This window comes from Diadema setosum, chromosome 9 (genome assembly GCF_964275005.1).
Source record: "Diadema setosum chromosome 9, eeDiaSeto1, whole genome shotgun sequence".
NCBI lineage: Eukaryota > Metazoa > Echinodermata > Echinoidea > Diadematoida > Diadematidae > Diadema > Diadema setosum.
In genome coordinates, this window is record NC_092693.1 from 36986032 (window position 1) to 37013682 (window position 27651).

The following is a 27651-nucleotide window of genomic DNA, read 5'->3' on the forward strand; positions in this document are numbered from 1 at the left end:
TTTTGGCACTTACTCTTGGCTTTGAGATTTACGTTTACATAATACTCCCCGGCTCCCCGCTGAAACTTACATCCCGGTGTTTATAACAGTTCACGAAGCTGAAGGAAAATAATCAACGTCTGAGAGAAGACTATAATAAACAATTTATGCACGTGTTGAATGACATGACGGTCATTAGTCATTGATGTGCCGACGGTTTTCGCCAGGCGGGCTGGAGTTCGGACCATTCAATCGTCTACGGAAAATCCTCGAAGTAAGTTACCGATATAGTTATCAGTCGAATAAATGGTTACGCGTATAAAGCTCCTCTAGTACTAGTAACACCATTTGGCTATTGCAGAATTATCAATGACAACCGAATTATATCTAGCTATCGATTCACCGACATGGTAGCTCCCGTGCAGTCCCACGTACTTATATCCATGCTGTGTGAAGGATGCGGTTGCCTCTACCAGTGCACTCTTGCCATGCCCCTTGTCATGCTTGTTCGTTTGTTTGTTTGTTTGATTTCCACCTGAGAAGATGGCTGAGAAGATAGCCCATATTCAGCTGCAATAGCTGGTCTTCCATGGGGTCCAGTTGGATGTAAGGCGGGACCACTTCATCAGGTTAAACACTCTGCCACTCTCTGCTCTTTGCGATGAATAAATGAAGCGGGATCTTTTAAAGGGGATGGCTAGCAACGTAACTGATCAGTGGGAATACTGGAGGATGATTGTTCCAATCCTTGTGGGATTTATTTAAGAGTACATTATATATCTATTGTTGTGTGAAAATTATTTGCTTCAGAATGGTCTTGTATTCAAGTAATGTGCAGTTTAATGTTTCCAGGTTAGCGTGCCTGGTCAGTGACGGGGCATTATATGAAGGTTGGCTTTAGCTAGTAAAACCTAACAAAGAGAATGAAAGAGGTTTCATCAAAATCAAACCCATGGCATGATTACAAAAAAAAAAATGGATAAATAAAAATGACATTTTCACAGTGTTTTCAGCAATGTAGAGTGAGATTCCCATAGAGCCTTTTTTTGGCAGCATGGTATCGTAGAGTGTGGCAAGATCATCAAACTGTCATTCAGAAACTGACTGAATGAGCACCAGCGCAATTTTACTCTGCTAGAATAGGTCATCCCCTTTTATTGCATATCTGGAACAAAGGAAATTGATGAAAATTACATAACGAAAACCAGCTGCAAAAACACTGTGTTGTCAAGAATTTGCTAGCCTTGACTGTGTTGTCGGGTATTAAGTTGAGATACATTATTGTACATTGGGTTATTTAGACCAGTCTCAAGTTTTATTGTGTGTGTGTGTTTAGACTGTTCATATTAAGATGAATAAGAGAGTGAAAATTGATGTGAACATCTGATCAATACAATCTTGAGATTAAAGGTTAAAAGGATTTGTACCAAGGAGAGGCTGCAAATGCAACACCAATGCAGGTATCTTTTCTATGATGTGCATTATGACTGTTTTGTATGTGTGCACTTCATTCTTTTACTAGATCTCTTAGCTACACTTCTTTCTCTTTTACAGATAAATTGTAGTGACTGAAACACAATTTTCTTTAATTCTTATTGTATATCATAAAAGAAGTGACTTTAAAAACATATCAAATGTTCACCTACTATCATCAATGTGTAAATGAATTATCCAATGAAAACCTATGAAAAAATCTTCATACCTTGGCTATACCAGTGCCACACACGAAGCTGTTACATGTAGGTTTAATCCATTCTAAGAATCTAGTGATCAAATTGAGGTGTTTCCTGTATTGGCTTAATTAGAGTGTATACACTGGTCAATTTAGTCCTAGGTGAGTTGAAGTGGTTTCTAGGTAGAGTGTAAAGAGGAAATGGGATTATCCCTTATAAATGTGCCAGGAACTTTAGACAGTGTGTACAACAGTGTGGGGTTTCTACCAATCAACACGCAGAGCACACAGCTCTGAAGAGGAGATGATAGAGCAAGTCATAATATGCGTCAGACCTCACATAGATCTTACTGTAAAATTCTGCTGTCAAAATACTAGAAAAGCACTCTGAGAGCACAGACCTCCACCAAGCAGGTTTTTCCACCACTGATCTTGTTCTTCCATAGAGATCAGCGATTTCCACTCAGTAATGTATGCTGAAAATAGCCCACTCTCCCAATAAAGAAGCCATTTGTTACATCATCAACTTTCAGCTGCGCGGCGTCTTACCCTAGCCCTGCAGAAATTACTTGTAGAGCACGCACTTTAGTGGACGCATGCAAACTTCAAATACGCGCTGCTTGAACTCCCGAGTTCATTAACCCTACCAGCCAAAATATAAAAAATCCTTCATAAAATCCATAGATATTCCTGGATCACTACCAAAATTTAATTATCTGTTACTTGTGTCATTCACAACCTTTCCTGGAAGGTTAATCCAAATCTGTTCACAACTTTTTGAGTTATTTTGCAGAGACAAACAAACCAACAAACCAACAAACCAACACCGATGAAAACATCACCTCCTTAGTCCTCCCATGGCGGAGGTAATAAGACACCAGGAGACGTAGCCTGACAATCATAAAGGGGGCAATACACCTGTCCCGTATGGGATATGGAAGAGATAAACAACAACAACAACAACAACAAAATCCTTGAGGTACAAATCTGTACAGGCTCATCTCAACTCCCAGTCATGTGGAAAACTTTTATTTGGATAGAAACATGTGCATAAGTCATTAATCTTGATAATGCATAGTCTGCAAGAAAAGAAAGAAGACAGAAAAAAACAGGTGATGGATGGAGTAATGGGGAGGTGGGGGGGGGGAGCTGTGATACAGTAAGAAAGGGAGATGCAAAAGCACGAAAAAATGGCAAAGATCTATCCTTTGACATAATTTAGTAATGTATAGTGGTGTGGCTCAAAAAGGATTGTGTTTGCTCATTTCATGAATCAACAAAGTTTCCCAGCCTGCAAGTTGTGTGCTTGCTGTTTATGGAAGAGCGCCATCTAGTGATAGGAAGTATGATTTCTGTGCATTTACTTTTTTTTTAGAGTCTTGGAGGCAGTGGCTGTTGCTACCACTCTTCCAACATGCCCTAGTTTACTTGCTTAAAGTAAAAAAAAAAAAAAGAAATGTACCTCCTTCTCTGAACATTTTACGTGAGTTATTGAATATATATGATATTATTTTTGTATTTTACAGAGCTCTGTAATAAGGCCTCTGTATTCCAGAAAGCTTATGTTGCAGTTTACATTGCATGTTTAAATCTATTAATATCCTTCTAGTGAATGTCTCTTAGCATGAGTGGTTTATTAACTTAAACATGTGATGTTAGTACAGTCAACCTTGCTTACACATTGTAAGTCCACCTCACATAACTCGAATAATCGCCCAGGTCAAAGGTCTTTTCAAGTCCTCTTTTCTTTATATTGTACTGATTTTTATCCTGAGAAGTCAAATTTTCTCTAAGTCAAAGCTATTTCTTCAGTCCAAATACTGTATTTATAAGCTGTTATTTTCATGAGGGTTTAATTTTTGCGAATTTCGCGAATCACTGTTGGACCGCGAATTTAACAGCACGCAGAAATGTCGTCATGCGCTAGGGTAATTGTGCACTTATGTTAACATTGGTGTCCATTCAGGAAAAGAACATCTCGCAAAAATGTCTGTGATCTCCTCATTTGCGAGAGTATCTGTACGTGAAAGTAGCAGCTTATACAGTACAGTAGATTCGACATAGGCAAGGTTGACTCTATACACCTCCAAAATATAATGTCAGGTATAGTCTGTAGTATTAACCAGTGATCAGTAGTGTACACTGATTACATCTGCCAAAGATTATGTTTTTTGTGTGATGTTTATGTATTTGAATGAAACCAATTAAGTGACAAGTCATGGATGGATTTCAATGAAATTTTCAAGACGAGTTGTTATTTTGAACTAAGCAGTTTGACTTTATCTTCCATCTTTCACAGAGCTAATTAATCTTTGAAGAGATACCTAAATTGGAGCTCTAGATACATAGAACATAATGTATGCAAAGTTGGCTACTGTGTGTGGTTTCCTTCTTTCTTGCATTATAACAATATCTACTGTAAAGCATGATATATTTGCGGCATTAGATTTTCGCAAATTGCTACTGGCATTCAATGTATATAGTGTAGACAAGAAATTTAGCATGCATTTTAATTTCGCGAATCTTGGCGCTCGCGAAATTCGCGAAATTAAAATACATGCGAACATTCCTCGTTTTACAGTAACTTTGATATGCAGTGACATTTTATGAGAGAGGTTGAGAGGGAAAGAAAGACTGAAGAAAAGGAGGGAGAGAGAGAGCTCAAAAAGGATATGTGATAAAAAAGTAAGAATGAAACACAGCTGGAGAGAGATCATAAGAGAGAGAGAGAGAGAAGGTGGAAAACTGTGTCAAGGTGAATCTCAGTTGGGGTATGATTCACAGTGGTGACACCTACAGGCGACTGAGAATAGACATGACCCAGAAGCAGAATAATAATTCAGTGCAAGCTGTCTCATTGGATATGTCAATAAAGGACAGAAATCCTCGTGGAACAAACTGTGCCCTACTAAAGCAAACCTACACTTGTAGAAGGTATTTCTTGCCTGCATTTCTGTGACGTATGTGTGCGTGAGTCCCTGGCTGACCTTGACTTTGATTCTTTCTCAGGTGTTCGGTCTTCACACCAATGGTGTGAATGGAAGCGCGACCCATTTTCCGTTTTCGCCGCAACACATTTTTGTTTTAATAAGAAGAGAAAGTCATTCCTGTGGCTGATGTTGTGTGCAGTTAGTATTGATGTGTACATTTTGCAAACCTTGAGGTTAGCAGACCTCCTCTATAGAAACATCTACATGTAATTCAATGTGCTGTCTCCTTTTAAAATCATCTTCTAACAGCATTTAGATAGAGGTACACCTGAATTCCTATTAGCCATAGACTAAATAATTACAATGCTTTTACATGCGGAGTTTTGCCCTTGGCTATGTTAGGATTAAGTTATACTTTCATCAGTTCAGGAATGTGAAAGCATGGAGTCAGATCATTATGTAATGCAAACTCCTCAACCAATTAGTGTTGGTGTGTTCATTTGTGATGCTTGTGGAGGTGAATTGTAGGTACCTTTGGTTGCTATTTTAGTTATTTGAATAGAAGTCTTATGTGTGTCTGCAAATTGGACTTTTGCTTGTATAGCAATGTGCAAACATGTCTCTTAAATGCTTCTCCTAAATGAGTCTCAAGAGTTAAATGATTCTCCCAGTCTTGTTATCTTCCTAACCAACTAGTAAAGTGAAAAAAAGGTTTTACTCATCAGGAGAAAAGAAGTGGATGTCAAAGAGAGATGTGAAATAACGCTACAGATTTTTATTGACTGTATGAATGGCTGTGCTCTTTTCGGTTTGACCAGGGAGGTGAGACGGCTCACTTCCCTGGTTTGACATTGTATGAATGCCTCAATTATGACATTTAAGTTGCATGACTGCTATACTTTGTACATCATACAATCTTTATTTTTTTTTTTTTAATTTTTTTTTTGTTCATCACAGCTGGATGAGAACCACCTCGTAAAAACACTATTGAACATGTGTGCAAACAATATATATACTTTGGTAAGTGCAGGGATTAGGGAAAGATGAAACACTTCCCATGGATTAGTGGAATACATGAACTTATTTTTGTTCTGTGGCTGTGAGAAAACAGTTCTGTCCCTGGTTTGTTCAGCAACCAAATTACATTCCTGCACTTGGAGGTACGAAGGTGAATTTTTATGAGCAAGATTGATGAATTAGTGAAGGGATTGTGGCAGTTCACAAAGCAAAGCAATCTGTAGTACCTACTCCATATACAAATGTATGAAAAGAGTATTTTCTGTTCCACACTTCTTTTGAAGTTTGAACAATAGGTTTGCAAAATGATGCCAAAATCCATGGTTCCTCTGGCCGTGGCAAAAAGTGTAGGTAGTGTACATGAGTTGTAGGTGTTGGTGGGTGGAGTACGTAGGCCATTTTATTTTGATTGTGCTATTTTTGTTCAGATGTATAGATTGCATTTGACGTTTGTTCCTGTTGTAGCCTCATTAACAGCTTCCTCAAAAAGCCTTCTTGACTCACTTCATTCTTGAATCATCATTTTCCTATATTGGCCATCTGAGCGAGTTTGGCTCCTCTTGGTGAAATGTGGTTTAAGGGTGCTACATAACTCTATTTTCTCACTTGCCCAGTTGGGCAATCAGATTTTCAAATTGCTGCAGAACACCTGCCTGAACATTGATTTTAGTTGCCCAAAAAGAAAGTCCAAAATGTAAGAAAATAATAGAGAAAATCATGTGTAAGTCAAGGGCTTAACAAAACACAATCATGTGAATAAAGAGCACACAGCATGCTTAAACACATTGGAGTAACAAACTTGGTCTGATGGAGTGTTACCATTGCATTGCATTGAGGTTTCTTCATGTGAGTGTTGAAAAGTTGCTGATATGAATAAAAAATGTGTTGCATCACTAAACAATCATTATCTCTGGGCTTCTGTATGGTTGACTTTGTGGGTTTGTAGGGAGGAATAAGTGACAAAGAGGTGGCTTCAAAACTTGTTGCTTGCCCAATTCAGGCAAGCATTTGAAGAGTTTGTTTGCAAAAACCGATAAGTCCATATTTGCCAAGTGGAGATATTTGCGATTAAAGGTCAAGAAAAATAAAGAGAATAATAAGAAAATTTTTGCTTCTTTTGATCATAACTTCAAAAATATACCTTTATATGTAGTGACCAATATATCATTTAAAAGGTATTATTTTGTACTTTATGACAGAGGCCGTACTTCAAAATCTTCAAAAATGGACTTATCGTTTTTTGCAAACAAACTCTTCATTTGTTCTCATTGTTCAAAAATGCTTGCCCGAGGTGGATTTTCACTTGCCCTGGGCAATCAGGCAAGTGCTTATGTAGCACCCTGAGTTTGTTCATTGAATGCAGTCATTCATTCATTTGTTCCTGTGTTGGTCATTAAGTCATTCAGTTGTTCTTCATTTGTTCCTTCTGTTCATTAATTCATTCACATTCATTCATTTGTTGGTCATCCTCTCATTTGTCCATTAATTTCTTCATTCATCCATTCTTTCATTCATACATTCATCTATTCATTCATTCATTCTTTCATTCATACATTCGTCCATTCTTTCATTCATACATTCATCTATTCATCCATATGGTGGAATCTATTTCATAGAAACTGCTTTTCCATTGTATTTTCTTCTAATTTGTTCTCACTTTGGACATCCTGTTCATTCAGTCAGAAGTACTCTTTCCTCAGTGAAAATTTGGTTGGTATTAGACATCAGACTGAGACATTCCAAGAGTTTATGCTAGTTGTTTTTTTCCCTCATCCAACTTGGTAATTGATAATTATGTGATGTACCTGAGATAGAAATACAACACAGATGAAATTATTGAGCTGAAAATACTGCAATGCTCAGCAACACATTGATTTTGAGATTTTGATATCTTTAATGTGTCAAAACATTTTACTATTTAAGTGATTGTGTACATGCCTGACCATTCAAAATTAATGTATTTGTTCTTTAAAAGATTATAATTATGATAAAGTTTATGATATGTTAAAGGGAAATCTTGCCCCTTTTCCCAGGATTAATTTTGTAAAGCATATATGCAGGCAATCAGAATGGATGAGTATTTACATGGTAGAGTTCAGTTTTAAAGAAAAAATTAAAAACTTGTGTCTCATCATAGGGAAAGATCACTGCCACCAATCGGTGCAGGTGTATGTTTTCATCAGAGCACCTGATGTCACTTAGGTTAGTTGTTTACATCTCGATCATTGGCTTTTGCTGTGTATCATTCAACTTTTTTGTTCCCTGAACCTGCAACTGCACTGGCCATAAATGCATGCTTGTGCTTTGACTTTCAGCTTGTTTTTATTTCACCCACATGTTACCTGATAGTGTATTCCAACTAAGTGTGTGGTTCCCCTTCCTCATGACATATGAGGTATGCATTATCACCGAAGAGATGAGCAGGGCGTGATTTATAGAAAATTGAGGTCATGTTGATAACAGGACAGTGTCAGCATTCAACATTCCTGCCTTACAAACACAGAACTGATTTATGGTCTGTCTGTAACATCTCTTGCCAGACATCTGCACCCCGACACACACTGGTCGTTTCACTTGACTTGTGGAAGAATCAGACATGATGCATATGTCTCATACAGCATATAGAAAAGAACTAAAACTGCAGAGCTCAGTTGGATTAGCAGGTACACATGCCCATGATGGATGAGATAGGAGTGGTGCAGTTTGTGGTTCCAGATCAACACACTTCATGGCTCACACTTATAAAGAATTCTCCTCCGCAGATGCATATGTGTCGATGATAAACATTTATAATTGAATAAATTATACAAAATACACAAAAGATTCAATGTCTTTTGTGTTGTCTATGTAAAGAAACCAACTTATTTCACTTCAGTCCCAAAATATGCTATTTTTTCTGTTGCGTAAACTCTTCTATGCAGCCCTTAAAGGGAGACTACAGTTTTGGAACTTGAAAATTTCCTGTCTTCTGACCAAAGGCTGAACGAAATGTGTAGTCTTTCTCAGTAAGAAAGTGTTTGGCCTCCAAATGAGGTGTAATTCAAAGAGGGATTCATTGTCTTTAGCCACACCTAATCAGCTCTGAGCAAACTGGTATGACTTATATTTTCAATTATTTTTCCTGACTTTATTTTCATATTCTTTTTGTGATGGTACTGGTTCATTTCACTTACAGGTGGTGAGACTATTTCGTTTTCATTGTCGAATTGACCTCAAAGATCACAACTTGGTCTCATGTTATTTCTGAGAGATATGGATATTAATTGAGACGTGACATTTTGTTGATGTACTGTTGAGGAAAGAAATGCTTACAAAAATGAGAATACATTTGACATATAAATCCACTCTGAGTCCCTGTTCTGTACATACAAGATTTCAGCAAAATGTATTTATTCTTAAAGATGTCATAGTCAGAAGTACTATCTATACACACAATAGAATTACAATAATGTCTATATGTATTGCATTAATCATACATATTATGTTTATAGGTTACTAGATATAAAGTGGAGACTTTAAAATTGTGTAACTGGGTAATTTATGCCAAGTATTGTATCATATGCCTTGAGGTGAAGTATTTTAACCCGTTGAGGACGAGTCCCGAGTATACTCGGGCAGGTGTCTATGGGAAATGCGTGTTGTAGCAAAATCAGTCCGTCCTCAACGGGTTAAAATTTTACATGAAGAAAGGGCCACTTTGGGGAAAACAAAGCTGACAGTGAAATCTATTGATGAAATAACACCTGTTTTTGTATCATTATGCAGTGGCAGATCCAGAGGGGAGCGCAACCGGCACACGCCCCCCTTTATTTTTTTGTTAAAAACAAAAGAAATAAAAAGAATAAATGAAATGAAACCCGGAAGTAGCACCAGAAATATTAGTTGCCCCCACCCTTTACAGAATTTCCACATCTGCCCCTGCTCTGCGTTCAATTAAATCTCAAATTGTAAAAATATGACAGATATCATAATTTTGGCATGAGCTTTAAAATGTGAATCATTTGCAGTGCAGTCCACACCCCAAGTTTTCCAAAAATAAAGAAGTCACTTCATGTAGCACAAACCATTTTAAATATTCTTGTCCAAAGATCTTATTTCCTATTTCATATGTCTTTATATGAAGTCCCTTAAATTTTAAGGGATACAGTATTAACAAAGAGAATGCTATTAATAGTTCTTACAGTCAAGCAATGAAGTGTTTTCTGTGTGATATTTCATACTTGTGAGCCATGAACAGCGTAGGACTGAAAGATTATGATTTTTCATGGGAATCTTTGCCCTTGGAAATATTTATTCTTAACAATGTTTGCCTTTAATTTGGTCCCTGTGCAGAGCATCCTGATGGAACCCAGTCAAGTTTACATTTCTTGGAGCTGTAAAAACACAGTCTGCCCACGACTTGTCAGTCAAAGTAAAAAAAAAAAATAAATAAAAAATAAATTATTAGGAACAAAAGCATGTCTGCTCATTAAAGCAAAGGCTTTAAGACAGTGGATCTGACATTTCCAAGGTTATGCTTTCGTTATATTTTCTTTCCCACAAACGAATGATTGGATACATCTTGTGGGGAAACAGATCACATTTGTGGAACATCCCTACTCATTGTATTTCTTCTGTTTTTTTACCCAAGATCAGTGAGGAAAGATCAGTTTACACAGATATTGATGCTTTTTATGTTTGTTGTTGCTGTTGCACAGGTCAATCTCATGTTACCTGGCCACCAGTGTATTACTCACATCTCCCTTCCTGTGTTTGTTTCCTGTGTATATTGTTTCCTGTGTATATTCTTCTGTTTTTTTACCCAAGATCAGTGAGGAAAGATCAGTTTACACAGATATTTATGCTTTTTATGTTTGTTGTTGCTGTTGCACAGGTCAATCTCATGTTACCTGGCCACCAGTGTATCTATTACTCACATCTCCCTTCCTGTGTTTGTTTCCTGTGTATACTCAAATCAACACAGAAATGTCAAATTTTCCCTCTTCGTATGTCTTGCTTGGCAGTTTCAGGTGTGATTTTTGTTATTATGTGTGTTGTATTGTTTACAGTGCTTTATGTAAGGTCCTAAATTTGTGGCCATATTATAAAGATATTAATGTCAATAAAATGCATGTAAATTACAGCTTAATGAAGATTTTATTAATGCTCATTCACCTTGAAAGAGTAGCAGGTCTCTGACTTAAGTACATGATTTGCTGTAACATATACTCATGAAAGCACCAAAATATGGTTCAGACATTTTGAAGGTAGGCAAGATGAGATAATCCCGCATATCAGATGATCCTGGAGTCATCTGAAGTTAAGATTTAGGAGTCAGTTTTACTCTGCAACGAAGTGACTTGCTGTTAGAATTGTTCTCAGAATTTACTGGATTATGTAGAGAAATACTATGCAAATCAATAGTTTAGTCATTGGAAAATTGAATGGCAAACCAAGCATAATTTCACAGTTCAAATCATGTCATAATGACTGGATTGAAATATCAAGACAATCGCAGGAATCGACACATATCTTATGAAAATGATGATGTAAAGAGAGTTGCTTTATAAGGAGAATATTTTGCACAGATGGGGATAACAATTTAATATAGTTACTATAATTTTGCTTTTTGAATGTGAAGTGGTCTTCATGGCATGAATGCAGAGGGAAAAAAAATCCTGTAATCTCACCTTTTATTTCATCGAAATTAATGAAATGACATGAAAGCAGCACCAAACTCAAACTTGTGAAGTTGAAAATGGGTGTTACTATTAAATAATACACAATTTTACCCGACTCATCTCACTTCAGGAAACAGAACTGCATAAATTAATTTGCATATATACAAAAAATATACATCATAATACAGTACAATGATAAAATTTATAAGCCACACAAAAATGTGCCATTGCTTACAAACACATAATACATAATAAATACTCATATCTCAAAGACATAATGAAATAACTTACTCTTGCAATGTTTTTCTACATGTCATAACCCTCCGATAGTTGAATGTCTGAGAATGTAGTCTGGCCAATCAGTTAGGACAATACTGAATATGACTCTGAGTGTAAGCCTTTATCATGACATTTCCTATGCCATTTGGCAAGATATATATTAATATATTTTTTTACATCACTAAGTTCTACTGGGCTGTACTTCAGTTCAAGTTCATTTACACTCTACTTACACTCTAGTTCACCCCAGCAAAAAAAAGAAGAAAAAAAAGTACTTTTGACCAAAAGGAGTGGAGGGAGGGGGGGGGGGGGGAATACCTGCCAAAAATTGTGTTGAATAACTTGGTATCTTGCATATGTCATCAAACCCCATCTACAAAGAGAATTTTTGGCTATCCAATATCAAACAAGAAATGACTTGACAAGGGTCATACAATTTTGACCTTTTACCATGAAAACCTGGTACCACATGTGTAAAATGTATGAAGAGATTACCATATCTGGAGGTGACAGATAAAAAAAGATATGTCCATGAATACTCAATGTGGTTACAGTTTAGTGTCTGCAATGTTTTAAAAAGAGTGAAATATGGTAATTCAGAAAACTAACTGAGCTCTTTATTTTTAGTATACCTCATTGACTTCACATTCAGCACAGGTTATGTGATGTCTATATTTTGGGGAAAAAAGTGAAATGAAAGGTAAGGCTTTCATTTTGTATTATTCATTCATACATTATCAGTAGAAACCAGTTTTAGTGAATGTTTTTGTGGCTTGCAAACCTATTTTTCACAAAATATCATACTTGGAGGTCTATCTTGTCTGGTCAGTGAGTTTCTTGATAGGAGTGTTTATTACTTTGATTCAGTGAAAATTAACCACTTGGAACATTTTCTAAAAATTGATTCAAAACTTAAGATAGCAATTATTATTCTCTGGAACATATATCTGTTCAGTTGTGAGGAAAACACACATTATTGCATTGAGAATCATTTCTTCATGGGGGTATCATAACGAGGAAAGGGTAACTGCCCCAGGCTCCTGACTGTTTTATTCTGAACAAACAATGTAATTGTATTTCTTGATAGAACATGTCTTCTAACCTTTGCATTTGCTCTTATCAAGATATTGTTTCTTGGCTTATGAAATCAGAGGTGTATTTCTTCTATTGTTATCACCAGCATTTGAAATACAGAGTGGACTGCTATATTGCCAAAAGAGACCGTAACTATTATCCTAATATTTGATCATCTATAGGTAAAGACAGTCAATTGATAAGCCAATTGGTGTAAGGGCATATCTAGCATCCTACATTGCAAAATCAAATTGAATTACTGTTTAACCCACAGTACAGCATAATTTAGTTCATAGTTCATTTCATAACCAGTTGTAATCCGCGGGTGATATCCAAGTCTTCTGTAAGTCTCTGCAGCATTTAAAAAGTCTGATTCGCTCAATGTTGCCTGGAAATGCCAGGTATGAAGTCCTTCATCAATAAATATTGCTGAAAACAGAAGCTCTCCTTCATGGAAGTAGCATTGTAAATAGTGTAATGTTCTGTCTTGGAGAGCATTTGACCGTACTACACCATCAAGTTGATGAACAGTTAGATTCGTGTACGAGTTCCAATTGGTTGTGGCGAGTTTTTCAAAGACAAAGCTTACAGCTTTTTTCCCATGCCTGGAGGTAACACTTTGAACGATGGGTGTGTACCCTTGCTCCTGATGTTTCTGTGCTACATGGAGATAGTGCTCCAGGGATTTGTGGATTCCTGAAGAAAGCGTCCTGTGTGAGGAAGTAAAAATTGCTGCCTGCAAGATGTGACCATGCCGTCTGTGGCTGCTGAAGCTGTGAACAAACGAGAGTTGCATTCCCTGATTGTCGTATGCTGCAACTTTTACTCTGAGCTCTGAGCTGAGGAGACCAAACTGGATTTCTGGGTGCCTGCTGTTGGCTTGATGCGTTGAAATGATGCTTACAAATGTTTCTGAGAGATAATCATATGTATTGATCCACTTGGGATAGAAGCTGCCTCTGGATAGAGCATTGACATATGCTGAGAAGCGATCCTCAGGAATTTGGGCATTCATCAAGACTGCACTTGCATCGTTTGCAACATCCTGCTGGGACAAGCCACAGTCATCCAGGAACATGTTTCTTGATGGCCAGTTGATGGTGGAGAAGACCTCATCAAATGTGGTCCTGAGGTTCTTCCTGTTGTTTGAGGACATGATGAGGACCCACCCCAAAGAATCTTCCTGTTTGTAAGGTGTTGTTGCTTGAGGTCTACCAACCACAGGGTGATGATAGAGGACAATCTCATTGTCATGGGGATCAGCAACCTGCCACCATGCCCCTGTGTTCGCTACCCTGACACCAAGACCTGGCCAGGTTTCCTGATGCTCAAACATTGGAGACGATGGCGGCACTTGCAGTAGCTGAAGGGTTGCCTCTGATAAAAACTTTTTGTCATGTATGCCAGACACAAATCGCATGATATCATAGACAGTGGAGTGCCACCCTAGTGCAGGCCCAATCAGATCTAAGGAAGGTGCTGCGGTTTGAATGTGCTGCATTAATGGTATGTCTCCATCATGGAATGATAAACTGTAGCCACCTTCCAGAGGACCAGGCTCCAGCTGTTTAAGCTCCGTCTGCCACATACCCAAGGGCTCCAGGATATTCTCCTTCACAAACTCCTCGTAGCTCATCCAGGAGACCTCTGCTATGATCTGTCCCAAGATGCAATACCCAAAATTTGAATATTCATAAGTTGTGCCAGGGGCATGATCAAGCCTTCTCCCCATCATGAACTTGATAATGTCCTTTGGTGTGGGTTTGGCCGTGAGCCCCATCTCACGGCTGATGTTGAGCACGTTATGCCCCCTCGATAGGTAGACCTCATTCATCAAGGGATCGTACACTGGAGGTTTCTGTTGACTCCATCCTGCTGTGTGATGGAGCAGCTGTTCCACAGTAATCTTTCTCAGCCTGTAGTCAGCACTTTCACTAGAGGGAAAGGGAGCATAGGATGAGAGCAAGCCCTCTGGTCCAAATACCTTGTCAGTCAGATGCAGATGCCCTTCCTGTACAAGTTTGAGGATGGCAACTGATGTTATTGTCTTTGAGAGGCTTGACACAGGAAGCAAAGAAGTTGGTTCCATGGCAGCCCCTGTTAATGTTGTTCCATACCCAGCTGCGTAGACAAGAGAGCTCCCTTTTAAAACTCCCAATGTTGCACCTGTGTAGTGGTTCTTGTCCAGGTATTCTTCCATGTATTGATCCAGAAAGTTGGAGTCCTGCATCGTACTGTCATCTGTAAGACATCAAAATATAGAAATGTGTGTCAGAAGTGTGCTGTAACAAATCAGGTATTTTTTCCATTTGAATACATCACTCTTGATTACATGTAGTCACTCTGCAGTCTATCTAAAAGAAAAACATATTCACAAATACAGTGATGCCAGGTAAAGATGCATAACAGAAGGCTCTCATCAGATAAATATTTTTTCTTATTTCTACCAAAGCCATGGCCATATATATGGTTCAAATCTTTCTTCTATTCGTAGGCATCAGCATGCTGTACAATGTGTAGTTCTTTTTAGTATTGATAGGGATCTGACTGTGTTTGTGTTCTCTTGGAAAGATTAATGAGTTTTTTTGTAAGGGTTTCTCATGAATTTTTATAAGTGCAGAATATGAAAGAATTGCAAGAATGTTCAGATTTTTTATCTTTATTCCAGATAGAGTGAAACATGAAACAGAACCCTACAAGGAGATTCTTGTATTTTGCAGCTACAGAAAAACAAAGTTTGGTGCAGCATATCATGCTTGACTGTATTCTTCATACTAGCGTGATTTCGATTTAAAGAGTTTGAATGGATTTAGTAGTCTCCTCCATGCACAACTACCCAGGAGTAATTTTACGAGTCAGAATTGAAAGATTAGTTAAGTTCAGATGACAGGCCCTAACCTCGAAGTTAGGAAACCTTGAGGTTAAGCTCTTGCCCCCTAACTTCGACGTGCGTCCACAAGACGAAGCTTAACCTCGAGGTTAGGAAACCTCGAGGTTAAGCTCCTGCCCCTTTGAGTTCATTGATTTTTGTGTCCACACAGTGCTTAACTACAAGCGGGACCCCCTGCAGCTCGTGGTTAGAGCGCTAACCCTGAGATATCTCGTGGCTCTTAACATCGAGCTAACCTTTAGGTTAGCTTACTACGAGTGCGTCGACATGGTCCCTAACAACAAGCTACAAACTTCGAGGTTTCCTAACCTCGAGGTTAAGGCTTGTCGTCTGAACGTAACTAGTGTCTGTGCTCACTAATAGTGAGTGCTGCACTGTGGGGTTTTCCATCAATTTGGAAAGGAATTATAGGAAACATTGGCCTTTTACTTAACAGTTAACACAAGTTTGATTCATGAGGGAAAACGCTATGACAAGTTTAGGCGAAGAGGGAATTGCGTCATCAGTGCAGGACAGAACTTTTGAATCTAAATGATTTGATGCAGTATCCGAGAGGAAAGCTTGCTTCCAAATGCCACACTCAATTTCCTTCCATCATTTCAGTATTTAAATGCTGTGAAGTATTGAATATATTCAGAAGTATGGTGCAGTTGTTTCACAAGGACCCAGAATCTAGTGCCTTACAGTTACACCTTTGCCATGATTCATGCAGTCAAAAGTTTAAACTATGGGAGATTTGTTTCCTGTGCACCCAAAAAACTTTGTCTTTGTGCTAAGACCATAGTTTCTGCTTTACTGTTTCCTATGGCTTGGTGATGAATTGGTTTGAAGCTGACAGGCATTTTTTTTTTTTCTTTGAAGGGGGGGGGGGGAGGGTGGGTTGGGAGGGAACCATAATGGAAGTGAATCATACATTTGCTGCATTCTTTTGTGACAACAACTTTGATAGGAAAAGAAAATGCTAGAAATGTCTTTGACGTGAAAAAACGTGAGATTTTAGAATTACTAGAGCATTATGTAAAAAATACAGTTCTTCAAGAACCCTCTCCCACTCCCCCACTAAAAGAAAAAAAAATGGAAATAAAGTTCCTTATTATGAAGAATAGTAACATTATCTGAAACCATGAATATAAGCCAATGATGAGATGCATGTGCTGAATTGTGTGATGTATTGTAGCTTGTATAGGTGGACTGCGGTGGATTGCGCAGTCAAAGATATTGCATTGATTAGACGATTACTTACGCCCCATTTTCTGAGTGACAGTGTATGCCACACTTCACAAGAATGGGCATGTGGCAGTAATAATGAATACATTCCAGAGCCAGAATGGCGTGCGTGAAATGCAGCAAAATTTTCCTCCAATTCGTATTCACCTTGATCGAAAGTAGTTTCGAGTTTCCTTTCTCTCCCTTACCCCCCCCCCCCATTTTTTCCCAATATTGATGGGAATTACGTGATTGGCAAGAAGCCACACTTCAGTTGAACTATTTCTAGTAGAAGAGAAAAAGCAAACAAATGTGTGTAGAGTGTCGTAACATTTGCAAACAGTTGCACATCCACTACAAACAGAAACAGTTCAATATTGATATTTCTGTAGGAAAGAGAAGAGCAATCACAAGTTATAATAACTGCGCAATAATGCTATTTGTGCTCAGATTTAGTTGCATAATCACACATGTTCTGAAAAAAAGGTGGAGTGCAGTAACTGTTCTTTTACTGTGCCCCCCCCCCCCTTTTTTTTTAATGAAACAAAACATGTTATCACCTGCATTTTTGTTGAGTAGCTCATATTGGCACAGGAATAGCATAACATTTGCAAATAAATCCTCATCCTGCACAAACAGTAACAGTTCAATAAATCAATGTTTGGTAGTGAGAAGATCTTTGAGAGGTATTAAAGTGTGCATGATAGTGTTGGTAGGTGTGCTTAGATTTAAAAAACAATCGCACAAATTCTGAAAAAAAAAAGTGGGAGGCAGCAACCAGTCTTGTTTTGTGCCTTTTATTTCTAACCTGTTGAGGACAGACTGATTTTGCTACAACACGCATTTCCCATAGACTCTTGCCTCAGTATACTTGGGACTTGTCCTCAACAGGTTAAAGGAAATATTCACGTGCACTTTAGTCAACTAGCTCATTTTGGCTCAGGAAGAGCAAGTATCAACTTGATGGAAAGTATATTTGATGTCAAAAGGCCACCGTTCAGTTACACGATCAAGTCTTGATTGTCAGATACACACTATGCTGTATTGTTCCAGATGAGGGTTTCACATTTCTCACAATAAGCCCCGGGAGAGTCATGATTAGATTTTCTCTCATGTCCACAAATCGAGGGAACAGAAATGGTCGGCTGGTACCCAGTGAAGGTCTCTAGTAATCTAGGTCAGGCCCCCTTTCTCTCATGATTGCAATCGATCATGTTATTCACCCTTTTCGGGCTTGGGGAATCGCCTCATCAATGCTGGTTACCTCCAATCACCTCTAGCTCGCAGGGAGACTGCGCTAAGTGCCATTCACACAGACAAAAATAGCGGGATGTTGAGCACGATCAAAGTATTGAGATTTTTTGCACCCGTTCAGATGGACAGAAATATCCCACAAATTGCAGATTGTGATGATTTTTCCACCCAACTGCATACGGTGTATGTCTGAAATTTACCAGAACGAATCATGCCTCTTGCCATTTTGTTTGTATGCTGTTATGATGTGTATTTTGAATTATGGGATGAAAAATCTCAAAATTATTTACTCCAGCGATTAGACACTGGCCACAGTGCAAATTATTGTGCTATTTCTGAAATGATCATGATGATTCTGAAATAATCACAAAATTTCTTAGGATTTGGATTGCAATGCTGATCATGCTATGGAGTGAGATTTTTATGTCCATACCCCGGCAAAAACCTTACCTGTGAGGATTGTGATGTAGATCTCAAGATATGGATCCCATATATTAGCGTCAGTGTGAATGCTACTATTGTCTACACATCCAATCTCCTTATACCTCAAAAGCCAAGAGCATTTTTATGGAGACAGATACATTAGCATCCCATGGTCATGTGACTGAAAAGACTGATATGTCTTCTTAGCTGAAATCTTTCCTTCTGCTTATGAATGTCATAATTTTTCCATGCATCAGCTGTATCATTGTCATTATTATAGTGATCTCTTTGTGCACTTTGTCTATGGTGGATCTGCAAGGGCTAGGCCTTTACAAGGGGGAGTTAGAACTTGCTACTATTATTACACAGTGTTACAAATGCATGTAAAGGGGAAGCTTTGTGGTAATTTGTTTAGATGTGACATTTTCCCTACAATGAGGCATTCATGTCACTAGAAATCTTGTGGATGGTGTGATGTAAGAGGAATGCAAGACAACCTCCACATGCATGGTGAATAGAATTTGCCTCAACAAACTGAATTCACAGACTGCGAGAATGCATAGGCTATATACTTTTTTTTGTTGTTGTTGTTGATAATTAGAGCTAACAAATGAAGATTTGTCAACTTTAAAAAAAAAAAAATCACATTTTTTTTTCAGGGTTTCCTTCGTAAAAAAAACAAAAACAAAAACAAAAACAGTGCATGGAATACAAAAAAAAAAAAAACGCTAAAAAAAATCCCTAATGAAAGTATTTTCCTCAATATTTTACCTACTGTTTCACTGATCTTTTGGCATTTATTGAATCCACACATAATGTTTAGTGAAACTTCTCCTTTAACCACAAGTCTTTCCACCATCTCAATTACGACATGTAAGTTTGACTGTCTTTACCACTAATGTGCGTAATTTATCTGACTACCTTTGCCTCCCCGTTACCGCTTTTAAATCGTGGTGGGTTAAAGTCTCTAAGGGCAGCGCATGCATGGCTGGTTACCGCAGTCATTCTCAATCAGCTCAGGCTTGAGGTACAAGGCGGGGCATTCCAAACGAGTTTGTTTAGAATTTGCCCAAAGGGTGGCTTGGGAACAATTTGGGCTGATGGGCGGTGAAAGAGATTGGAGAAGCAAAATTAAAGTGATTGCAGATCAATTAAGTATTCTCTAGATTCTGTCCTGAAAATGGGTCCAAGATCAGGAGTCTATATACTATTGAAAGGAGTAATATTGAATTCATTAATTTATTGATTATTCTGCATACAATTTAAGTCATATAAAGTTTGCTTTGATGTCAAGTGGTTTATAGGTGTTCTCCATGTGGTATCTTTGAGTTAATGAAATTCAAATAATTCCTTGGGTATCATTGAATATTTGCCTTATAGTAGGAGATATGGCCATGAATCTATGATATCTTAAAAAAGAGTACTTCATATACTTTTTGTTATGATCTCTATCATTTAATCAAGAGAACATGATCACATAATTTGTTTTCATGTATTAAAATCTTTGTGCATTCCATATGCTTTTTCTTCAATGTGTTTGCTACAATGCAATGCATCTGACAGCAGTGAGATACACAATAATTATGAGTCATGCTGCGACATACCCTAAGCACCTGATATAACATGAGAGTGTTGTTTGTGTAATTAACTGACTTTCACCCTGAACTATCATGAATTGGCCCAAAATTAAAGGCAAAACATGGAAATGCGGATTAAAAGGAAAAACATTTCATAACAGAATGAGAATGCAAATACGTTTAAAGGGCAGCGTAAGTCATTACAAAAGAAGTCGCAATCCACATCCACACATTACTGATTTTGTGAAAAGTTGAAGGGCTTGCATGAGAAGATCACAGCCGGTACTTAGTATGCCATCTGACATTACTGCTCACAAATAATTAAGCCCCAGTAGTGTTTTTAAAATTCAACAGCGAAAAAAATGATAACTGTGGCAGGTACAGCTTACGGTTATATCACCAAAAAGGAAAAAATACAGACAGAGAATCCAAGGAGCATGTTTTAAGGTAAGACATGCTTAGTTATGCTTATGTGTAAAGAAAAGACAATACTTTCATATTTGGCAGTTTGTATGCATTCATAAATAGGTCTATATATGTTTCTAAACTGAATATTTACAATTTTCCATAGGTCTTGATGCCACCTTGATTTTGATATGTGAATTTCAGGTATAAGAATGCAGTGGTGTATCCTGTATTTACAGGGTGGTAATTCAAACTTCGCAAGATTTGAGTGTGAATCATGCCACAAAATGCCACTGATCATGCAACAGTGTATGATTTGACAGACTGTGTCGTTTCTAAGAGGAGAGATGCACATGCGCAGTGCTTACCAGATATACCACAGTATTTCATAAATGAGAATGTTAGCAAGTGAATTACTGTGGTATCTATTAACATAATATTTTACCATTGAGAAAGGTGCCAACAAATTAGTGTGGTATTAATACGATGGCCATTCTAGTGTAAATGTACCGAGAGTTTTTCTTACATTGTATGATAGTTTTTCTGTTCAAGACATGTTGGAATGCATGTAGGCTGCAAGTCAATGTAAATATTTGTGCTTTTTCTCTTTACCATAATTATTCGGGGGAGCTGTAAGCCTGAAATTGAGGCCTACTATCTTGGATTAATGGCACAGATACCCCTGCAGTGCACAAGTCTCAGAAAGTGATTATATGCTTATACAGCCAACAATGCTTGAAGGCATTGTAAATACTCTTTGAGCTATGATGTACAAAGAACCCAAGAAAATTCCAATCGATTGGCAAAATAGTCCCACCTACCTGACATCCCGACGATGTTTTGTGATATCCCTTGCTGATGAGTTACCCTTGTTTGCTTTTAACACATCCTGGAGTAGCTCGGCCTGAAGCCATTTGTTAAACCCATGTCTCGCCAATTTTCTCTCTTTTTCTCTGCATAAAGTTTGCCAGATGACCGAAGTTGCAATAACAAAAAAGAAGAGATGGGAGTTCTTCTTTGGATCTGTTGTTGGGCACAGTTTTCATAAAGTTGTACACATGCAAAAGATGGTCCTTTTCTTATTAGCAATAATACTCTTTCTATCTTCTCCTCCCATCCCTTGTCTGGTCCAAATCAACTAATGTAAATAAGCGAGTAAATCTAAATGGTCTTGCAAGCTGTAATTCAGAGATGTTTTTACTGCCCTGCGCCATTAGGGTATTATATGCATGACATAATATGTGCTTGCAGCATCAAGTAATGACAAAAAGATCAGAACAAGCGCTTTTCATGGAAATCGGTCACATCAAAAGGCCATGTTTTTCTCTTCAGCAGAGAATTCAAATCAAGTAGAAAATTCTGTGGATAATGCTGAGGAATGAAATTTACTTCTCCGAGCTATTCAAGAAGGAATCACATCTGTAATGGATTGGCTTGCTTGCCAAGAGGCACAAATTATATTAGAGAAATAGCACAACAAAAATTATTTAGATTTGTGTGTTATTCTCTCGTACTTCTGTTTTGTTAGGATGAATCCCAATTGTTGTCGGAAAAAATGTGAATTTCTTTCAAAGAAAGTAGATGCAGATAAAGTGCAAAGGTAGTCCAGTTGTCTTGCAAAATAATATACTGATGTCGAGCATCATATTTGCTAGTCATTGGTTTGCTCATACTTTCAAAGTACAGGATGTGAGAATTGGCAATATTACTGATTACATGCTCCATCTAAATTACTTGTTTGTTCCCACAATTTTGTTTTTAAATGTCACACAAACAAAAAGATGTTTTGAAAAAAAAGAATTGTCAACTTGAGAGGGATACAGGAACTTCAATCTTCAAAAATGTGTTGCCAATTTAGGAAGCACAAAAGGATTTAGCATATTTTTAAAAAAATTTTCAAATTGATTGACAGTGGTATGTACGTGTAAGTGGTACCAGAGTAGTGCTCAATTAAAAGAAAAGTTTTCATCATTCCATATATGATTTACTACTACTAATGAATAATGATAATGAGAACAGGTAGAATCCACCATCAAGCAAGAGAACTGTGGTTTCTGGTAGTTCATGAGTTAAAATTTGGCTTTCACTGTCTGTCAGCCAAGTGCTCCTGTTTAGTATCCTCCTCTTAATTTGCAATTCACCATGCATGGATTTAGCACGGCTCACTGGTGTCCTGCTAAGCTCACAGACACTGTCATCTTAGTTCTGCATTTGATCAAAACCTCTGTGACATCTCCATGCAGACTCGCCTCTCACACATGAGCAGATCGAGAGTATGGATAAAGCTTACGTGACAACGATGAGGTTCGGTTTTCCTTTGCTTACAGTACAGTTTCTCACCACATCCAACAAGGCTGTGATAAACATTATAGTATCAGAGGAAGGGAATGCTATAAATCCCTTTTTAACCCGTTGACGACAAGTCCCGAGTATTCTCGGGCAGGTGTCTAAGGGAAATGTGTGTTGGAGCACAATCAGTCCGTCCTCAGCGGGTTAAATTGGGCTCACCCAATATAAGAATGTTATAGAATTTTTACGTTTTCAGTGTATAATGATATTGCTTTAAATCACATACAGAGTATTCATATGCAAATTAGTTGAAATTATGTCATGGCCAAACAAAACTTTATTAAACTTACATAAATCTTCAAAATTGTACAATTGGATAAATTTGTTGTATTTATTACAGTTATGTTAGATACCAGATGGAGATGTCACTTTGAAATTATATTCTGCAAATTTTACCCTCTATTTTCAGGTCAACTTTAACATGATGTCTTGAATGCACTTGAACCTTTTTAGCTGTAATTAACTTGGCATGATAAAAGAACATGATCCTGCTTTTTTTTTTAAAGGGAGTCCCCACCTGAGTTTGATTCAAAGTTACCTCCTGCTCCTATCAGCCCAGATTAGATATTAATATAATATGAATTTATATGAATGGTCCAGCCTTATGCATGCAAATTAATCTCCCTTTGCTTTTATATTCCTGATGGGGATGTTGCTATTATTTCATTACTTGACTCTTCATGTTGCATTGTTGGGAAAATCCAAGACCAGCTTTCTGGTTGCATTGGGATTACATAAGATGAGAGATAGGTATTAAGTCCTGTTTTGACACATATTTATCAAGATCTTTTGATATAGATGATATAAATATACTGATGTTTTGAACTGTGCTTTCATAAATCACAGTATGTGTTGATGTAAGTTTGAAGATATATATTGTGTTTTAATGTATTATTTGTTATTTTCAATTCTACCATCTCTGGCCTAAAAAGCATGTTTGATGCCTTGTAGAGCATTAAATGCTTAACCTGTAGGACATAATATAGTTAGCAATTATTAAAACTGGAAAATTTTCACTTTCACAGTTCTGAGAATGCATTTATATTCCATAGTTTACATTTAATAATGGCACAGAGTATTGTCACTTGGATCGCGACCCAAATCTTGTGAACTAACGCATTATTTCTGTTCTCATATGATGTTGAAATGTGGGTCGCAATCCAGATAAAGACCCTAAATAGTACAAAATAATGCAATGAGAATGGTACTCTTATTCGTTATAGATGAGAAAACATTTATTAACCTCTGAGAAGGAAGGACACAATTAATCCTGAATGACGGTCTTTGTGTTTGCTGATTGTGCTTCCTAATAGCACTGTATTTATATAAGGTTAAATATAATGACTGCTTTTTATAACTTTCATACCAAGGTCATGCTTCACTGTCTATTCTACCAATCTTGTGCCAATCGCTTTCACCAAAAAGACTTGGTAAAAGCTCAAAGAACTGGCATGTTGTTAATTTTTACTCTATAGCATTGGACCTCATTTATTATTGATGGAGTACTGGCTCATTGTCGATTCTACCAGTGCAGTACCAAACTCTAACATTCAAACAAAATTGGAAAGAGGGCATAACCACAAATGTAGTAAACAGTCACTAACATGGAAGAGACAATTTTCTGCACAAAGAAGACAAATTGCGTCAATGTTGAATTCATTTTAACCCTCAAGGTTCATGTAGTTACCTGTATTGGAGAAGGAAAATCAAACTTCCACACCATTTAAGACCCCGTTTACAGTGCGGGGCTGAGCCGAGCCCAGCCTCAATTGCGAGGCCGGGCCCTGCAATTTTGTCCGTTCACACTGCCGGGCTCGGCCACGCTTTTGATTCAAACCTTTCAATATTTTGTCGTAGTGGCGCTCTGCTTGTTAACACACGCAATTTGGTATTGTCTGGTTTTCAGACCCTTTGCCAAATTAATTCCATGGCGACGAAGTCGCTGTTCGGGCAGATGCTTTTGCCGAAGGAAAAAATCCTTTGCAGGACAAAACCATCTTAAACTATACTAGTTTTTGATTTGAGGGGGTTAATATCCTGAATAGCGAAATAGTAAAGCAGAGGGTTTGGAAGCCAGACTAAAATTTGCCGTGCATTTGGCCCAGTTTGCGTTTACACTGAGAAAAGACCGGGCTCGGCCGCGGCCGAGACCACCTCCAGAGCGTGGCCAAATGCGAGGCCAATTTTGGCCTCGCATTTGGCCTTTTGCGCGTTTACACTGAAATGAAGGTGGGCTCGGCCGCGGCCAAGCCTCGCACTGTAAACAGGGTCTAAGAACCTTTTCCCACATTTCATGACATGTTGATGGTGCCTTTCTCATGAAATGAAATTTCTGATGTGAATGTCTCATTATGATCATGTATTGAACGATGTGAAAGGCTTGAATAGCTGATTGGTGATCATAATTATCATGCTACAGTAAGCCTGCAGTTCTGTGGGATCTCCCATTGTGTTTTATCCATGAGTGTTACAGCCTTGGAGAGGTTTGTGATTACTGTCACTATCTGTCATGGTGTCCTGTCAGTTCCACTTTTGCAATTCCTCCAGAATCATGCTATTCAAGCATGGCACCAAAACAAACTGAGCGTTTGGATATTCATGGAACACTGGTTATTAAACATCGGAAATTGAGTGGTTCCCACATAGTTATGATGCACTCAGTTAAATATAAGAGCTCCTCCCAGTGTTTGCAGCCAAAACTGGCATGCTGAAAAATTACTGTACCAACACTGACACCTGTATTTACTGAACAATTTTATGAATTTGTTGAAACAGATGACTGGTTACCCAGTTCCCCATGATTATTTTTCAATGAGATTTTGTTAGCACAATCAGGACAACTCAGCTGCGGCAAAGAACTGACATATTCATTGGAGTAAATCCAAAAAGGAAATATTGTTGGAAACTTAATCTGGTTTTGATTCCCTTTTTTTTTTTCTTCTTCTTTTTTAAGACCAGCTATCAAATATTGCTTCAATGCTTGACTGACATTTTCATCAATCCTTGATTGTTAGTGATAAATACAGTTTTGAGAGGGCTAATTAATGTTTGCATACACTATCTGTGGTATTTATTTAGGGTAGCCCTAGATATTATCTAACACTAACAGTAAACAGATGATTGTTTGCTATATGAATATTCATATTATGGCATTAATTGGAATTCATTGTGGTCTGGCTTAGAGTTTTGAATATTACTGTGATGTTTATTAAAGAGATCACATGAGGGGGGGGGGGCATTTCATGAAGGAACTTGTTGGATAAAATGTCCGACAAGTCAATTATATCCGATAAGTTCAGAGAAATCAGCCAATTAGACTAAAGAATTTCTCAAAACTTGTCAGATATAATTGACTTGTCAGATATTTTATCCAACAAGTTCCTTCATGAAATGCCCCCCAGGTGTTGAGATGAGGCCTTGTTTGTTGTGTGTATTCTCCTAGTGGAAGAAAATGTTAACCTATTGAATGAATATTGATTTGTCTTGGCCAGAAAGTGGAACTAAAACATTTTATGTTGATTTCTTGTGAGCACAAAGTTAGGATGTCAAGTTCAAAGCACTTTGAGAATTCAGCTGCTCCACCCTTGCATCACTTCTGCCATTAGACTTGCTTCTTGTGTGCTTGCACATCATGTGACCAAAGTCACAAGCGGGTGACAGTTTGAGTGAGCCCAGGAACTAGCCACCTGCAGTATTACAATTGACCTTCTGAAGTACCACTAGTCTACCTTCAAGGCTGATGGCAACTTCCATCCACTCTTCAGTCATACAAGTAATCATAGAAATTATTTTATATTGTCTCTCATGATTGTGTCTCACATGTCATTCATGTAGCTGTATCCTTCAACCATCTACTGTAAAACACAAAATTTTTGTTGCATGAAATTTTCGCAAATTGGAGCCAATGGCATGTAGTGTAGACAAAAACTTTCCTGTGCATTTTAAATTCATGAATTTTGGCTCTCGCGAAATTAAAATGCACGCGAACATTCCTCGTTTTACAGTAAATGAAACGATGACAATTATTCATATTTAGATATATCATGAAATCCCAATGTGTTACCAATTTCAGATCTATCAAGGTTTTGTGGAGCATCCATGAGTTAGTCTATAGGATATTAATAATGTCATAAATGGATTGAGCAGGTGTTGCAGATCATAAGAGGGGCCTGCATTGGTAAAAATTAGACTGCTGAACCATTACAGGTGCACGACATGGACTTGTACAAAGCTTGATGGGAATTTGTCATTACATTGGTGGGTGCAGAGTATGTTGCACTGCCATATCTTTCCTTGCAAGGTACATGTAACCACTGCTGCATGAAATTTAGAGAAATCTAGCAGCGATTGTTCTTCTCTGAAAATGCTGTCAATCTACAACCCAACCTGTGCCGGGATTGTCTCGTTTTCTTCTCTGCTTCCCAGGAAATATATCGATTGGACACGGAAGTGGGGACATCTATGGACAAGTTCAGAAGACCTTGAGCAAAGAGGATGCTCTGCTGGCCTTTGGCTTGTCCTTACTGCATCAAAGGATTGGCAGGGTTTTAAGCAGCGTGGGGTTAATGAAGCTAGCATGTCGTCTCACCAAAAGACTTACATACGTATAAATATAAAGAGAGAAGTTCTCATCTGCAAAACATCAGTTTGCTTTTGTTTTAATGTTTCAAAACAGAAATAAGTTCATTGTACAATTGCTGCTCAACTGAAGATTCATCTAGTTAGAGTCTCCAAGTGATGTTTTATTTTGTTTTCACTAGCACCAAGTATCATGCATTAGAAGTGAAGCATGTATATATGAACATGTTGAAACTAGTAGCACTTTGAGTTATGAAGTTGCCAATAGACTACAAAATGCAAGTAAACCAAGAATACATATAAGTTTGGTTATTCATTCGTGTTATGAGGGATTCAAAATTTAGACTGAAATGCAGCA

At 37.7% G+C, this 27651-nt stretch overlaps 1 protein-coding gene and 1 long non-coding RNA gene across 2 annotated transcripts in view; one reads left to right on the top strand and one right to left on the bottom strand.

The window, feature by feature from the left end:
* Positions 1–176: 176 nt before the first annotated feature.
* On the top strand, positions 177–27323 carry LOC140232686 (uncharacterized). The gene is made up of 3 exons (XR_011901498.1): positions 177–253; positions 26321–26487; positions 27141–27323. It is a non-coding gene; the product is annotated as an uncharacterized lncRNA (long non-coding RNA).
* LOC140232684 (uncharacterized) overlaps positions 12868–27651 on the bottom strand; it is a 43630-nt gene continuing 28846 nt past the window's right edge. Inside the window, exon 2 of the mRNA XM_072312796.1 lies at positions 12868–14852. Coding sequence (XP_072168897.1) covers positions 12868–14852 — 1985 coding nt within the window. The remainder of the gene's footprint in view (positions 14853–27651) is intronic.